At 38.4% G+C, this 18,676-nt stretch overlaps 1 protein-coding gene across 11 annotated transcripts in view; it reads right to left on the reverse strand.

The window, feature by feature from the left end:
• The window catches only part of LOC106078346 (zinc finger transcription factor lin-29-like), a 422,178-nt gene that overhangs the window by 23,618 nt on the left and 379,884 nt on the right, over positions 1-18,676 (reverse strand). For all 11 annotated transcript variants that reach the window (XM_056008260.1, XM_056008264.1, XM_056008265.1 and 8 more), the window contains one exon: positions 2,077-2,329. In XM_056008260.1, coding sequence (XP_055864235.1) covers positions 2,077-2,329 — 253 coding nt within the window. The remainder of the gene's footprint in view (positions 1-2,076; positions 2,330-18,676) is intronic.

Genomic DNA, 18,676 nt, shown 5'->3' on the forward strand with positions numbered 1-18,676 from the left:
AACAGCTTTAGTTGAACTGGGATAATTCTACGCATTGTAGTTTTTAATTTATTGATTATATCTATGTGCTTTTTTAATACTTTACATTCATATTATACTGAGATTATTCCCAGTCTATTTATGATTTGAAAAAAACAAATTTTATGGGGAAAAAAAGGTTGAAAAAAAATATTTCAATGTTTTTTGAGAGTCTTGCAACGAGAATGTAACTTATTTCAATAGGGTTGAGTATTAGATGCTTGATAAAATCAAATAAACGCTAAAGGAAAATGTGGGCTTTTGTAAGTGCAATGTTTTAAGGTCATCAGGTCACCTGAAGATTTCGCAGACTGGAGGGGTTAACTTACAAGAAATACAACACTGGACACAACATGTCTCAGACAGATAACAACTGGATTGCCATTTTGTATCTGATATTTGGTTTATTACATGTGAATGTCAGACAGTAATAAATAAAATGAAAGTTATAAGTTTAGTCTGAATTGGTAGCATTCATCAACATTTATCTGGCCACTTTTGCTCGCTGTCTTGTCTGCCATGTATAAAAAGTGTGGAAATATTTTTGGCCTGTCATAATTGTATTTTATTCATTGCGATTCTCTCATTCATTGTGAAAATTAACTCAAAATGCATGGAAAATTTGTATATCATATAAAAATACAGTTGAAATGTATTAAGAACCTTTGAAAATTACACTGTAAAACAAAAGTAAAAAAAATGGTGCTTAGTTAAAAAAACAAAATATTTTAAATTAGGTTTTGTGACCAATTTTTATAATAAAATTCTACAATGAAATCATCTGAATGCTGATGAATGCCATCAAGTAGTAATAGTACAAAATACGTAGAATTTTCCCAGAACTTTATACCAAGTGAAAAGAAAAAATAAATAAATAAAAAAGAATAAATATAAATAAAAAGTTAAGCAATAGCTGTTTATATGATGGATTATATATAAAAGATTGTAACAGAAGGAGACAATGATAGGTTAGATTAGATTATTAAGACAATACAAATACCTGACTTGTTTAATGGTAGACTTCACAGAAGGCCTACGTGTTTCTAAGTTGCCCTTTAGTAAGATTCTTAGTTACATCGGGACACGAGTAGATGGGTAAATTGTCATTACGGATTAAGAGGGAGGTAATCAATACTGCCATATAATAGTAGAGCCACTAATAAGTATTGATACGTTTAGTTTTGTACTTTTTAAAAGCTAAAGGAATTTGGTATTCAAACACTTTTACAGATATACAATAAGTTCAGTTTGGAGATGCTAAATTATGAAGTACTTATCGCGAACTCTTTAAAAACAAAAACAACAACATTATTGTGGTTTGGTGTGTTTTCAGTTGTCCTGACTAGCTTGGAACTTAACTGTGAGATTCTAGAAACTTACCCTTAACTGTGGTATGCTTGTGAAAATTGTTGTTAACTAAAACTTTTCAAACAAAAATATTTTCCATAATTTTAAAACGCTCTATGGGAAATTCTTTTTTCCCTCTTAGGACCATAACGCTCCACAGGACAATTCAGCTAGAACTTAGCGAAACAAGTTAGGCTTCTAGATCTCTACTTTTAAGGGTATTCTATTCTAATTTAAAAAAAAACAAACAAAAAAACCCCCTCTAGTGCTAGATATTAAATCTGCATTTTTTTTTTAAACATCATGAATTTGGGTCAAACTTATCAGAATAAACGTGGAGGGAGGGAGTTATTTTTCCAATAGCAATGGTACCAATATTTTTAAGGCTTTACAAACTGTAGGTTAATAAAAACTTCCATTTTATGTATTCTCGTTATTATTATTATTATTGCTTCACTTTAATAATGAATACTTCAAGTATTTCTCTACAGCCTATACACGCCTGGATTTAAACCACATACACACAGACATAACAAGTGAATAAGGCGGAGTCTTATGCAACATTTTACTCACCAACAAATAAATAAATAAAATAAAATCAGGAGAGAGAGAGAGATAACTAAAAGTTTTAAAAGAAGAGGCAAAAATAATAAAAAGTTAAAGGGGGAAAAAAAAGCGGAAGTGACTATAAAACAGGAAGCGGAAACTGACCTGGGTGCATACACTTGTACGGCTTCTCGCCGGTGTGGGTACGTATGTGTTGCTGGAGGTGGCTTAGCTGAGTAAATTTGCGCTCACAAATCTCACACTTGTAAGGTTTGAGCCCAGAGTGGATGCGTGCGTGCTGGGAGAGATAGGACGAGTTAGCAAAGCTTTTCGAGCAGGTCGGACATTTGTAAGGTTTCGGGTCCTGCTTGTGGATCTGTTGGCAGTGAATCAACATATCTGACTTGGTGGTGAAAACCTACAGAGATGGAAAGGAAAAAGAAATGAATCAATGCAAAGGTATAGTGTACAGAGTACTGTGGTATAGAGTACATAGTACTGTGGTTTTACTATTGACTAGGAATTGGTTGACCATGGTGCGCATAAACATGTGAACGTAGGTCATCAGATGACCGGGTGTACTAGATCAAGAGGGCACGGGATTAAAGTAAGTCAACTTAGGGGGCATGTGGAGAGAGGTCAGTAAGTCAACTTAGGAGGCATGTGGTGAGAGGTCAGTGAGTCAACTTAGGAGGCATGTGGAGAGAGGTCAGTAAGTCAACTTAGGAGGCATGTAGAGAGAGGTCAGTAAGTGACTATCTGAGAGTTGGTCTGAGATTTTGGTAAGTCAACTTAGGAGGCATGTGGAGAGAGGTCAGTAAGTCAACTTAGGAGGCATGTGGAGAGAGGTCAGTAAGTCAACTTAGGAGGCATGTGGAGAGAGGTCAGTAAGTCAACTTTGGAGGCATGTGGAGAGAGGTTGATAAGTCAAATTAGGAGGCATGTGGAGAGACGTCAGTAAGTCAACTTAGGAGGCATGTGGAGAGAGGTCAGTAAGTCAACTTTGGAGGCATGTGGAGAGAGGTTGATAAGTCAACTTAGGAGGCATGTAGAGAGACGTCAGTAAGTGACTATCTGAGAGTTGGTCTGAGATTTTGGTAAGTCAACTTAGGAGGCATGTAGAGATAGGTCAGTAAGTGACTATCTGAGAGTTGGTTTGAGATTTTAGTAAGTTAGTATGCAGTTTATCTGGGGGCGTGTTTAAGAATGTGATCCCGGGTTCGAATCCTGGTGAAGACTGGGATATTTAATTTCGTGCTTCTGAGTCTCTAATGGGTACTTGACATTAGTTGGGGAAATGTTTTGTGCTGGACACATGACAGACTGCTCGTTAACCGTTGGCCAAAGAAACAGATCCCCTGAACATCATCTGCCCTAAGGATCGCAAGGTCTGAAAGGGGGAACTTTACTTTTACTGATTATTTCCAGCAATCTAATCACTATGAACAAGATACAGTACATACAGTCTTCTCATTATCTTCACACCACAATGAATCAGTGCGAAGGTATTAATACTTAACCATCAGTCTATGGACTTTTTAAAACCTAATTTACAGATATTGATGTTTAAATTTGGGGGGAGGCCACAGGCTTTACGATTTATTTTCTACAAGGTAATGAAGTCAACGCAAGGAAGATAACTGTCTCACTCTTTCATCTCATTGCCAGGCTAGATGTGTTTTTAAATACGCAGTAGTAGCTATAATGAATAATTCATATTGAATACAAATACTTTCAAAAACAATTTTACTTTCTGGGATAGAACTCGAGAAATGTATAGTCCTTTTTTAAATCGACATAATAAATGCTATCCCACTATAAACAAGCAACGTACTATTGGATGTTTGGAAGATACAAACACCTAATATGTATCGAAAAAAGAAAAAAAGCTAAATCCATATATAGTGCTGGTATGTCATAAAATTAATTGTAATGAAATTGAAATTATATACCGTTATATGGAACTTCTATAAAAAAAAAAAAAGTAGCAATGGTAACGGTTCAGTATTTTTGGGGAAGTTTATTTATAGTAGAAAACTAAAATTAAAACAAATAGTATTTATATGCAAATTTATAATGTTTAAAAATTAAGACTGACGCCTGTACTTTACATGTAATTTGAACACTATACACATTAAATATATTTATTATTTTGTTAAAAATGTGTGTAATAAAAACCATTAAAAAAACTTTTTTTTTTAAAGGGAGACAACAATTACGAGCTTTAAGTTTCATGGATTAATTCCCTTATATTACAGAACCAAAAAAAAAACTATTTATGGAGAAATCTAGCAATTTTAAAAGTCAGTTCCTAACCCACAGTTTCCTGTTCTCTCAAACTCTCACTGAAGATGTCGATTCTCTTACTGGTATTGTCAACAATGGTTTAGACTATGAGGCAATACATATAGGGTATATCACTGATAAATGAGAACCACGCTGAACAGACTAACGGACATTCTAAATTACATCCTATTTATTGGAATATTTTCTTTTTTACTATGTACATCGCGACCTGGCCCTTTACAATGGACAGTTGAAAGGGTGCTTGAACTATACATTGCCTCAAAAAAAAAAGGCGCAGACCAATCATAAGACGGTCACTGACTTTTCATCAAATCTTAAAAAAGAGACGTAACTCTGGCAAATGTTTGGCTTAGTGACATGAATCGCTGGGCATTTGGACTTGGGATCAGACTCGGTTGAGCTGGCTGAGTGCCTAAGGGCATCACGGAATGTCGACAAGAAATTGTACTTGACTCAAGTAGTGGAACAAGCTAAATTAGTCCCCCTTATAATTGACATGACTTTTCGTATTTGTATAATTATTTTATCCATTTATGTGCGTTGGTAAACTCTCACTAAAAGCGTGATTCCGTAACTTACTAGGCATCTTTAGGAGCCTCATAAGACCCATGATAGTTACTGTGATAATCATTACTATTTTATTTGTTTATGACATAAAGTCTCCCACAGGAGCTGCTTGCACTTTTCTATCAGATCTATATGGAAAAAAAAAAGCTAATTGAAATAAAAGTAATTGGCAATACCCAACTATTACCCCGAACTGGGGCGTGATTTGTTGTTCTTATGAGGAAACTGTATATCTTATGAGGCAACTGTATATCTTATGAGGCAACTATATATCTTATGAGGCAACTGTATATCTTATGAGGCAACTATATATCTTATGAGGCAACTATATATCTTATGAGGCAACTATATATCTTATGAGGCAACTGTATATCTTATGAGGCAACTATATATCTTATGAGGCAACTATATATCTTATGAGGCAACAGTATATCTTATGAGGCAACTATATATCTTATGAGGCAACTATATAACTTATGAGGCAACTATATAACTTATGAGGCAACTATATATCTTATGAGGCAACTGTATATCTTATGAGGCAACCATATGTCTTATGAGGCAACTATATATCTTATGAGGCAACTATATATCTTATGAGGCAACAGTATATCTTATGAGGCAACTATATATCTTATGAGGCAACTATATAACTTATGAGGCAACTATATAACTTATGAGGCAACTATATATCTTATGAGGCAACTATATATCTTATGAGGCAACTATATAACTTATGAGGCAACTATACGTTCTCTTCCATTTATTTGACTGACAAATTGCCCTTTTACGCTCTAATGCAGCATGGCGCCTGTACGCAATTAAACATACACATACAAACAAAAATAAATATTGATTTCTTGTTTTTCATCTTTAACTTTAAAAAAAAAATAATTTTTTAATGAAAAAAAAAATGCAAGAGGGAAAAAAAACCACACAAAAACAAATGCTAGAAGTGTGGGCAAAAGAAAGAAGAAGTTTTTTTAACATTATGTTCTGAACCGAGCAGTGTCAAGATGACCCAGGGCAAATACATCGTGTGCTGATGCCAATGTCAAGGTTAAGAAAATAACAATATTTCATGAACTATCCATGCACACCCCCCCCCCTCTCACAAGCCACCACTCACCACCCCCAGATCTTGGATTAAAAATGAAAAAAAAAAAAGCCTAATAAAATATGAATGAGCATTAAAGATAGAGAGATGGAAAATGAAAAAAAAAAAAAAAAAATCTTCTACGTATGAGTTCCTTATATAGAGATTATTTTTCCATTAGTGATTCCATTCTAAAGACGCCACCATTGAATGGCTAAAGTTCACCTATGGGAGGGATGATTTCTTCCGGTGAGTTCACACTGTGACTGATCAGAAGTGGATCAACACATTCACGGCTTTCTTTCAACACATTTTCTATATCGTTAACGGAAACGGAATTAACAGTGGGACATAAATACAAGAATAAAACGAAGTCCACAGACATAGATTATACCCAAAATGCAGCTGAAAATCTCTAACACTACATAAGTATGAATGAAAAAAACAAACTGAAATAAGTTGTTTTATAAAGTAGTTTATAAGGAGTGCATCTTTTTCAACCCTAACCTATGTAAAGTAGCAATTATACATAAAACACTGAACCATAATCTTCAAATACAAAAACAAAATTTAATAAAATACTCTGAAGGACACAAAGATAAAGGCACATTCCTCATCCCATATGCTAGGACAAATTTGTAACAATACTCCTTCTTCCCTAGCGCTATTAGAGCATGGAATGGGTTGCCTGAGCTAGCCAGGAAAACCAGTGACTTGGCAGAATTTAAGTCATTGGTTAATATGCATGACTAAATGCATGACGCGTAGGACGTAATCATCTTCTTTTTTGAGGTAACATCTGTATTATATAAGATAAGATGTAACATATAATTTAATGTTAAGATCTAGATCTAGTAATAGGACATTGAAAGTAAAAGCACTTCCGTCTCTTAATTATTAATTTGAAATTTTTCGATACATAATCTAGAAAGATCTAGGTATACATGTATCAATTAATTTATAAAAAAAAACAACCAGCAATTAGTCAAATAACTATTTTGTCTAATCTCGAAAAAGGGAAATAAATTCTACATTATTGATTACTCTCGTAGTTTCGTCCCCTTTAAAGATTTGTTAAAATTTCTAGTCACGTATAGAATTGAGGAAAATCGCGCGTGTGTCCGTAGGCTGTGCCAACTACTACGGTCTCAAAGCAGCTTCAAGTAAACACCTAAATGCATCACGTGACCGTTAACACAAAAGCAAGTATGGATGTTTCAATAAGGGAGGAAATCATGGCTCACGTCTGCTTGACATTTTATAATTAAAAATAATAAATAATGAAAAATGGTTCAAAAATTTTTAATTTTTTTTTTATAAAACATGTTTTTAATTTACAGTAATATTCTATCGGTACAATCATGACTATACGAGAAGATCAAATGGTTTGGGGGGGGGGGAGAGATTGGGAAAGTAGAATGTAATAGATCTACAATAAACTAGAAATTCGATATGTAGCAAATAGATTATTTTTTGGGTCAGGAACTTAAATCCTAGTTCCGATGATAAGTCTTTAGATATGAACAGATGTGCAGCCAGCAGCGGGTAAATGCAACAAATGAAATGTAGTTGTTGAAAGTGATAACATTGAAGCTTCAACGGTACCCACACCTGAAGTCTCTCAATCTCTCTCTCTCTCTCTCTCTCTCTCTCTCTCTATATATATATATATATATATATATATATATATATATATATATATATATATATATATACTCTATATATTATAAATAATATGTCTTACTTATAACTTACACCGGCACTGTAAATGCGAGTATTACTTTTCTCCCCCACCCCATCCAAACTCGTCTTATCTACACTATCTTCTGCTTTTCGGAATACCCCCCCCCCCTTTTTTTTTCCCCACGGTACCGGTATTTGATAGGCTCTATGGTATTTTTTTTTTTTTTTGGTCTGGGCATTTTGTTTTTACTTTTTACATCCTGCAAATCGTAATGCTCACATAAAACTATGGCCGTACCCCCCGCCCCCACACCACCTTCTCACCTTTTTGTTTTTCACACTTTCAATCAAAACTTTTCTCATTTCAACAATACCAGAATACTCGAGTACGTGATACGTTTAACTGGAACGGCCCGCTCTAAAACGCCCTCCCAAGCACACCCGCCACTGACCTGTCAATTCAATATAACTTTTCTCTCGCCCATCCTTTTCGCTTCGCCCCAGCCTCCCCCCCCCCCCCTTTTTGAACTTGAATTTTTAAAATCTGTTACATCTAATTGACACGGCCCGCTTTATATCGCCAACCCCGGCCCACCTTTATGTTTTTTTATACCGGCGAATTCGATTACGGTATTCGGTATCAACCCCCTTTTTTTTTTTCCAACACTCCGCCTTAGGAAATAGTCCTTCATAAAATCACTGAATATTCATCGAATTAGTCACGTGTCTGTCAGTGAATACAGGCCATTTGCGCATATAATATAATAATATAAATATAATATAAACATTGAACCTAAGGGCGGGATGGTAAAAATTTAACCCTTTAGTCCGACATGCTACCAAACCTGGACTTTTTACGGAAACCAAAAAAAAAAAAACAGACGATAACTTGTGGTGACAAGAGAGACCAGAGTGGACGAGAAGACGACAAGAAATGATGAAGTCATACAGATGACAGCATGGCTATTGAGCAACGTATGTCCCCTCAAGCAATTAAATAGTGAGACTTGCCAAAAAAGGTTGAAACATCCACACTGGCTCCAGATACTTTGAGTACAAGACAGTAGAAAAAGCCTTGTTACCTACCATTCTATCATTACTGAGTCTGCCCAATCTTTCATCGTGGGCTTTGGAAGAAAGATTTTCCACTGGTCAAAGAATCTAAAAAAGGACTGACCCTCGACCCATTACGGACACATCGTCGAGACGGTCATCAAAATGGCGGCAAACGTTTCTATAATCTTGACATTCAGTCACGATACTTGACATTCAGTCATGACACAAGCACATTGACATTTATGACATTTTTTTTTAAACTTTAGTCGCATGATACCAGCACGTGGGTCAAGGTCAAAAAGCTAATGTCATGACCTAGCATTCATACTAAATGACCACCACTACTACTGGTCACAGCCAAAGAAAGAAAACTCTGTCCGTATTGGCTACATTCAATCCCGGTGAATTATTTAGCGAAAGAAATGTACGTTTGACTTTTGAAACGGACTATAGGAGGTCTGTAGTTCTAAAGCGTGGGCTGAGAGAGAGAGAGAGAGAGAAGGAGAGAGAGAGAGAGAGAGAGAGAGAGAGAGATAGTAAGAGAAAAAAAAAGTTGAATAATTAAGTTAAATTTAAAGTACACAAAAAAGGCGGGAAAAAATATTGGTAATTCAAGATATTTCTTTTCAAACTTTTGATATGTTTAATTCAATAAAAAAAATAATATAAAAATGTGCATATTAAATTATTAAAGATGAAGCCTTCTAATTGAATAAAAACAAAAACACGGGAACTCACGTGACTTAACTTAGGGCATGCGCAGAAGCACAAGTGTCCATTAATACCTAATTTCTCCTATTCAAAGAAAGATATTGGAAGAAGAAAGAAAAATCCTGGGAGACTAAAAGGACCAAAAAAAACCCCAGAGTTGGGTGTTTGCTTAGATGGATACTTTTGAAATGTGGAGAGCTAATGAAAGCTCTAGAACCTAGACGACCTAATGTCGTATGTCTAAAAAGTTTAGGCTTACAGGGAGACAGAAAAGTAGAATTACCGAGCGGAATAAGTGGTGTAAATGTACAGTAAATGTCTCTCTCTTTTAAAATTGTGTTAACTCTTTCTCTCCTGATCGACGATCCCATCGTTGATTTGACCTCATTAAATTAACTTAAAATTTAATTTTATAAACTTGACTTTGTGTTATATAAATAGAGCATGCATTCCCCTTTCATTCTATCCCAAATAAAACATTTTCTGGTAACAAACAACAAAGCTATTGAGGCTTAATCATAACAGGGGTAGTGAAATAGTATTGAACTAAAAGAAGAACTCCTTCGAAGAGTGGAAAAATAATAACGGAGAGAAAGAGTTAAAGGGACCATGTAATAGGTAAGCGCTAGTCTGCCGGCTTGGAAAACGAATTATATAACAAAGGTAAGAGAAGGTAAACTCGTCATTGTGCTGGACACTGGACATTCTTGTCCACCGATGGCGTTAATGAGCGTTAATGCTATCTCACACACACACACACAGCGGCAGTCTGACAAACAAAAAGACTTCAAGGTCGTGTATTGATTAAGTCACGTGACCAAAATCTGCTTTTAAACGTGAGCTCTCTGCTATCCTAATTCCTCTCATCTCATCTCTCTCTCTCTCAGTGTGTGTGTGTTTCTATGCTCCGCATATTCTTGTGGGAGTGATCATTCAATTAAAAAGCAACCAAGTCTTCATCACAAAGTTGGTATAATTAAAATGAATAAATAATTCATTCGGAAACAAAAATATTAATGTGAACGAAAAAAATATAAAAAGAAAAAAGAAAAGAGGAGAAAATAATGACTTTGAGATTTGGGCGGGAGAGTAAAATTTTGACTTCTGATAGGACTTGACTTAATTAATAAACAACTACATAAACTATTAATGGGCAAGGAAAAAAAAAAGTTTACTCTCGATTTAATACTGGAGAACTGATTCACAATAAACTCCATCATATCTTTAAACTAGCCAAGAAGTTCGTTGAAAAAAAAAAAGTTATATATTGTAAGGTTGACAAAGGACAGAGACAAGCAAATTAAAGATAGACTCGGACATGAATGAACTCAAAGGGAGAGAAGAAACGGTGAGAACATTGTTTCATTGTGCTTATCGAACTTGAGAATGCCTTAGCGCTGTGAGTGTTGGGGCCTTGAGCTGGGGGTGACTTCCCCTGGATAGGGACCATGTAGCTGACTTTCATCTGTACTGCTATAAGTTTTCTATTAGTCTTACATACTAAAACGGGTCAAGGTGGGCTTAAAGATCCACAATTAGTTCTGGCGGAACATGTACTCTCGAGTTGGCGCTAAACCTGGCGTGAGGAGGGGGGCACCTCTGTTACGGCGTCATCCTTTAAGCTCGCCAAAAAAAAAAAAGAAATTTAAGGCTTCTCAGATGCTTCCATCAAAGATGCCTTCGCTCCATAATATACTCTAGCAGAACTACCTTACAACTAGCCATGTTCTGCTGGAGGCTGTGGTAGACAGTATTATTCGACAGCTGCTCTGGGTAGGACGATTTATCCCCCATGAGGGGGAAAGGGGGGGGGCGACCGCAAGCCAGAATGGGGAATTAAAGAAAAAAAAAGTAAAGCTTCTCTTTCAGACCTTGAGATCTATAAGGCAGGTCATGTAAATGTAATCTGTTTTTTGTGGCCCACTGTTAACGAGGGTGTCATGTGGCCAGCACATCAACCAACCGCCTTTACTTTTCCCCAACTAATGTGAGGTACCCATTAGAGCTGGGTGGGCTCAAAGGCGCCCAAAGATCACGAAATTAAAATTCCCGTGTCTTCACCAGGGTTCGAACCGGGGACCCACGGTTCAGAAGCCAAGCGCTTTACCGCTCAGCCACCTCGCCTCCATAAAGGGGAATAAGATAGTTTAAAACTGCATCCGGTGTTTGACATGAAGTGATGGCTGATGAAAGAGGCAGCGCGTGTGAAGACATAATGGCGATAACAATAAGGTTTGAGTGAGCCTTGAGAAATGGTTTCAAATCCTTTAACATCTTGTGTTTAAACGTGCATCTTGAATAATACTAACATGATACTGGAAGCCTGTAATATAAGTATGTATAAAATTGTGTTTACTTTGTTGTCAAGAAAGATTTGCAGCGTTTATTCAAATGTGGTGCACCTATAGGATACATTACAAGAGCTAACGGGAATAACAAACACAACCATAACATCACAACCATAACAGCACTGTCCATCTGTTGCACACTTTATCTGTCTTTACCTTCCACCTGTCTTGTCCACCTGTCTTAGCGTCCACCTGTTTAATTTTCCACGTTATTTTCCATATTCTAAAACAGGCTTTGTGTCTAAAAATAGACGTCCTCGCAATTATAACACAAACCTCGTGTTGGTCTTCTCTTCATTTGTATCCATGGAAATGATTGGTTCATTTTGTAAACATCTTTACATCATATACAGAGCGCTATGTAACATGGATGTTACTTATAGAAATGAAGACCGTTTGACCAATTTTGATAACATTTGGCATGAATGTTCCTAAGGTCACGGCGGAGACCATAGTGTATGTTAAATATTACTCCCCCAACAAGAAGGTCCTAATATTAACAACAAAAAAAAACAACAATACATTTATCTTTATTGAAGAACAAAACTTTGTAGCCAATGGGAGACGGTAAACCCATTTTCACACTATTTTATATTAGCTATGAATATCTCACAACATTTTTCAAGCATCTAAATCCAAAGCACAAGATCAGTGATACACAAACTAAGGCCCGCGGGACATTTCCGGCTAGTAATGTATACATACTAATATCTATGATCGTTTCCGCTTTTATTAATTAAAGGGGAGGGGGGAGGATACAATATAGAAAAAAATTCATGACATTGCTTAGGTTTAACTTGATTCGCATTTTATTCACACAAAACTCGGTCGATTTCATGATGGCTCTGACTATTTCATTTTATGAATGTGTAGTATTGCATTACATAATAGGGCTGTACCTAGTGAGTAGATCTACTAGTTTTAGCATATAAATAAAAAAAATCTTTTTTAAAGCGAACATTCATATTATAAACCTGTTGCTCATTTGACTTCGAAAAGAAATGTATCAGGTTATTTAGTTTTCCTGTCTGATTCAAGCAACCCGTTCTATTCTCTAATGACAATTGGAAAAAAAGGAGTACATTTGATTTTGTCCTAGCATATGGGATAAAAGATGTATGGTCACATCTTCGCATGGTCAATTATAGATACAGTTAATTCTTTGGCAGGTAACATCTTCGTATGCTCGAATATAGATAGTCAATTCTTTGATTAAGCACATCAAATGGTCAAATCTTCGTATTGTCACATCTTCGTATGGTTAAGTATGGTTAGTTTTTGGTATGGTCGAATCTAGGTTTGGTCACATCTTTGATCGATCACATCTTTGTTTGGCTACATCTTTGTTTGGCTACATCTTTGTTTGGCTATATCTTTGTTTGATCACATCTTTGTTTGATCACATCTTTGTTTGGCTATATCTTTGTTTGGTCACATCTTAGATCGATCACATCTTTGTTTGATCACATCTTTGTTTGATCACATCTTTGTTTGGCTATATCTTTGTTTGGTCACATCTTAGTTTGATCACATCTTTGTTTGGCTATATCTTTGTTTGGTCACATCTTAGATCGATCACATCTTTGTTTGATCACATCTTTGTATGGCTACATCTTTGTTTGATCACATCTTTGTTTGGTCACATCTTTGATCGATTACATCTTTGTTTGATCACATCTTTGTTTGGCTATATCTTTGTTTGGTCACATCTTCTTATGACGGTTGTTTGCACGTTGAGATCTATGTTCAGAGAAGTTCGTCGTCTGCCAGCGTGACCTTGACAGATGCGCGCCAAATCTTGAACATGTTCTACATGGAAGATCTTTTAAAAAAAAAAGACTTAAATAAACCCAGGTCACAATGGCAATCAGAAAATATAAGCCTAACAAATTAGTCAAGGTCGACAATACTATGTTTTCAAAAAAAAAACAACAAAAAAAAAAAACCCAGGATCAGAATCATATTACCTCCCCTAGAATTGACATTGAACGAATCTTGATCACATTGTCATGAAAATTTAATAACAAAAATCTACACTTCCACCCCCCCCCCCCCACCCCTCCCTGCTTCCTACCCCCCCCCTCTCTCTCTCCTTTTGCTTTTCTGTCTATCTCAAAATCTTGAAAGATTAAAAAAGAAAAAAACGAAACTAGGACAGAATCAATACGAAGATGAAAATGGACGCGAGGCTTGTATGAAATCTGTCCAATGGGAGAGCAGCTATTGCATCACTGCTTCCTGCAGGCTAAAAGAAATCCCGAAGATAAATCTGATGTGTGTTGGTGGTCGTAGGGGTGGGGGGGGGGGGGGGGGGGCAGAAGGGTGGATTCTTCCTCAAGGGCAGTGGGCGCTGCATAGGCCGGGTCAACGTGACATGTCTAGCTACTTTCTCATTTCTTGCGTTCCTTCATTCCCCGACTCGTGTTGCTAAATATTTCATTGGGTTCATTTTTCAACTGCCCATTTCTTTTTTTTAAATATACCTTACCCCCCCCCCCACAAACAAACTCAGCCCAAACATTCCCCCCTCCCCCCACAGACATACAAGAAATGTAAAGACCCCCCCCCCGCCCACTCCCACGTGTTTGCTCTCAGACGTAAAAGACATTGTAAATGCCAGTGCGCAACTTACGCTCGGAAGTTAGTTTGACGAAGTCGTTCTCTGGTACCTCGTACATTAAACAGAGAAATTGTGAAGATTGTAGACCTGCTGTCTGAATACACACCAGCTCATACACTACCACCCCCCCCACACACACACACACACCACAGGCCCTCACACTACGGCCTCACAATTCTGGCTCTCACACTTTGGGCCCTTACATCTCCGCCCTAACACCACGTCCTAACACCACCAGCTTTCACACTGTCTTCCTTCACATTACCACACACACACCCTCACACTACGGCCTCACAATTCTGGCTCTCACACCTTGGGCCCTTACATCTCCGCCCTAACACCACGTCCTAACACCACCAGCTTTCACACTGTCTTCCTTCACAGTACCACACACACACACCCTCACACTACGGCCTCACAATTCTGGCTCTCACACTTTGGGCCCTTACATCTCCGCCCTAACACCACGTCCTAACACCACCAGCTTTCACACTGTCTTCCTTCACAGTACCACACACACACACCCTCACACTACGACCTCACACTGTCTTCCCTTCACAGTACCACACACACACCCTCACACTACGGCCTCACACTGTCTTCCTTCACAGTACCACACACACACCCTCACACTACGACCTCACACTGTCTTCCTTCACAGTACCACACACACACCCTCACACTACGGCCTCACAATTCTGGCTCTCACACCTTGGGCCCTTACATCTCCGCCCTAACACCACGACCTAACACCATCAGCTTTCACACTGTCTTCCTTCACAGTACCACACACACACCCTCACACTACGGCCTCACACTGTCTTCCTTCACAGTACCACACACACACCCTCACACTACGACCTCACACTGTCTTCCCTTCACAGTACCACACACACACCCTCACACAACGACCTCACAATGCCTACCCTTCACAGTACCACACACACACCCTCACACTACGACCTCACACTGTCTTCCCTTCACAGTACCACACACACACCCTCACACTACGACCTCACACTGTCTTCCTTCACAGTACCACACACACACCCTCACACTACGACCTCACACTGTCTTCCTTCACAGTACCACACATTCATCCCTCCACTTACAGCGACTCTATCTACCTCACCAACTCAACAATTTAAAATAGTATATGTCTCAGGTGCAGCAAGAGATCCCAAGTAAAAAAAAAACAACAGGATTCGAACTTAGGACCCCTGGTTCGGAAGCTTGGCGCTTCACCACCCAGCCATCGCGCCTCCAAGGTAGAGCCGTACTATATGTATATAGATATGTTCCGTGAGATAATAGCTAGGAGATAAGGTCGATGATCTAAAACCAGGTAGATGTTTCCCAATCAATCAATGAATTTAAAAAAAAAAATATTAAGTATGATTGGATAACTTTGAAATTTTCAATGCCTTGTTTTTTTCAAAGTAGAAAAGTTAGGTAACCTTTTCAGACCTTGCATCTATAAGGCAGTTGAAGGTCATCTGTTTTTATGGCGGACGGTTAACGAGGGTATCATGTGTCCAGCATAACGACGATCCACTTCGATTCGGAAGCCAAGTGCTTTACCTTATCACTTGGCTACTCCGCCCAGCTCTTAAAGTACGCATAGTTTAACAAATTGGTTTTGTGAATGATTGTTCAACAGAACTGCAATAAACACTGTCTTATCGATACACACATACATGCGAACAGACACATATATCCCCCCCCCCATGCATGCACAGAGCGCATAAAGTTGTTAGAGACAGTCTGACAGGGACAAAGAGATTTCTATAGATATGAATACAGACACAAACGAAATTAAACGATTAGAAACGCATAGACTTATATGAAAGAGAAACTAACAGACTAATACAACAGAGACTGACGGACAGAGAAACAGGCAAACATAATGAAAGAGAGAGTGGCGCGCGCGCACGCGCACACACACATGAAATGTTAATCGTAAGACTGGTAAAAGACACTTGGGCGAAACAGAATAATAAAGAAACGCAATGTGAGAGAGAGAGAGAGAGAGAGAGAGAGAGAGAGAGAGAGAGAGAGAGAGAGACGGGCGGCAAAGATTAGAGACCAAGAGGAAATGGAGATAGACAGACAGACAGTCAGACGGACGGCAAAGATTAGAGACCAAGAGGTAAATGGAGACAGACAGACAGACGGACGGCAAAGATTAGAGACCAAGAGGAAATGGAGACAGACAGACAGACGGACGGCAAAGATTAGAGACAAAGAGGAAATGGAGACAGACAGACAGACAGACGGACGGCAAAGATTAGAGACAAAGAGGGAATGGAGACAGACAGACAGACAGACGGACGGCAAAGATTAGAGACAAAGAGGAAATGGAGACAGACAGACAGACGAACGGCAAAGATTAGAGACAAAGAGGAAATGGAGACAGACAGACAGACAGACAGACGGACGGCAAAGATTAGAGACAAAGAGGAAATGAAGACAGACAGACAGACTGACAGACGGACGGCAAAGATTAGAGACAAAGAGGGAATGGAGACAGACAGACAGAGAAAAGAAATGAGAGATAGAGACGGCAGAGCAAGAAAAAAAAAGCAGCGACACAGAAGAGAACTAAATGAAAAAAAGAGAAAGAGACTGAACAAATAAAAGAGAAATGAACAGAACAAGACAGACAGACTGACTAGTTGCTAATTTAATTTATTCAGTTAAATGATTCCAGGGTGGAATGGAGAAAGACGGTCGACGAGTCTTGCTTGGTGCCCCAACGGTCCAACAGACTAAGGGATAGGTAAAGGTATTTTTTTTATATGCAAACTGTAAATATTTGGAGGTCTTAAAAAGTATATGATCGTTCGAACGAGAGGCAGGGGACGCGGGTGGTTGTCGGTCAGTCTAGTCTTTGGGAAACGCGAAGGCTGTCAGACAATCGTGAGGAAATTTGAACAAATCTAAACTTCCAATGTTCACTTTCTGATCTGATCAAGTTCAAGGTCATTAGAGATAACGGTTAACGTGAAGGTATGATCGGGAAGGGGGCGTTGGAGGGCGCAGCACGCCAGGAAAATATCGCGAAACATTGTTAATTAGCTTAAACAATTAAAATTATCTGCGTGCGACTCTTCCTGTTGAGATAAACTTAAACACACACACACACACAAATGTAGAGAATCAAAGGGAAATAATAAAGCGGGTTTCATTATACAAGTGAAAGTAGAGACGCGAGGTAAGGAGGAGGTGGGCTGTGCGCATGCGCGATTTTGTAAGGCAAGATGGCGGGCTTGATCAGATTACTTCCGAGATTTCTCTGGACATCGGAACGGAGCCGGCATCACTCCACCCCCCCCTCCCCTTCGCCCCCAAACATGCTTCTGCATGTGCCTCTCGTTTTACTCCCCCGCCCCCCTCTCCTCCCAAGGCGCCCTTCTTCACATCCAATACTCCCATGTTTTTTTTTGTTTTCTATTTCTAACCACCCCTTTGTCCAACTCAATGATCTCCAGCCATTACTGCTGCTCATACGAGCGAAGACGCGAAGGCTAGGTCAGCGTGCCCCGTACTTAATCGAGAGAGAGACGGAGAGAGAGAGAGAGGGGGAGAGAGAGAGAGACAGAGAAACGCGGACAGTGTTGATGAGACGCATGGAAAAGAGTTATCGTTATTTGATAATGTTGTTGCTCTTGCGCATCACGTGGTTTGGGGAAGGGGCGGGGCAAGAATAGGAAGAAAGTAAAAGGAAAAAAAAAAACAACAACACTTTACTAACCTATATATAAACGCAATGATGGGTGTTGGAGATGTTAGAGCCGAGTACAATATATGCATATATGGCAATACAAAAGTAAAATAACCCAACACCAGAATAAAAGGTTTGATGTAAGAGAGATAACAGAGTTATATGCCCGATGTTTACGAGGAGAGATAATTAACATTTCTTGAACTATAACACAGGGAAGGAAGACGCATCCGGTGTAGGAGTCCCTGCATAAAATTGGGGATTAAATAATTGATGGCGATGCCATGAATTATGTACCTGGTAAATACAATAAGCTTGACTAACAGAAAACGTCGCTGAAAGAAAAACAATCACATAGATGCCAGTTATTTCGTTTAACGATTATCCAGATGTAACAGATGGATCGTTATGCCCAGTGCCAGATGCCCTAAGCCATAAGTATCGGTGCAATGCATTACGAGTCTTATCCTTCAGCTAAGATGGTCTATTGTTATCAGGCACTTTTCTGGCACCTTGTAGGCAGTGGAAGGGACAGATTCAATTGTTCATAAACACATGTACCGGAAGCTCAAAATCGGAACCAGTGAAATCTGCCCATGTGGAGTATCACCAGAGAATGCAGACCACGTCCTCCAAAACTGCTCTCTATACCA

The sequence above is a fragment of the Biomphalaria glabrata genome, chromosome 13, assembly GCF_947242115.1.
Source record: "Biomphalaria glabrata chromosome 13, xgBioGlab47.1, whole genome shotgun sequence".
NCBI classification, from domain to species: Eukaryota; Metazoa; Mollusca; class Gastropoda; family Planorbidae; genus Biomphalaria; species Biomphalaria glabrata.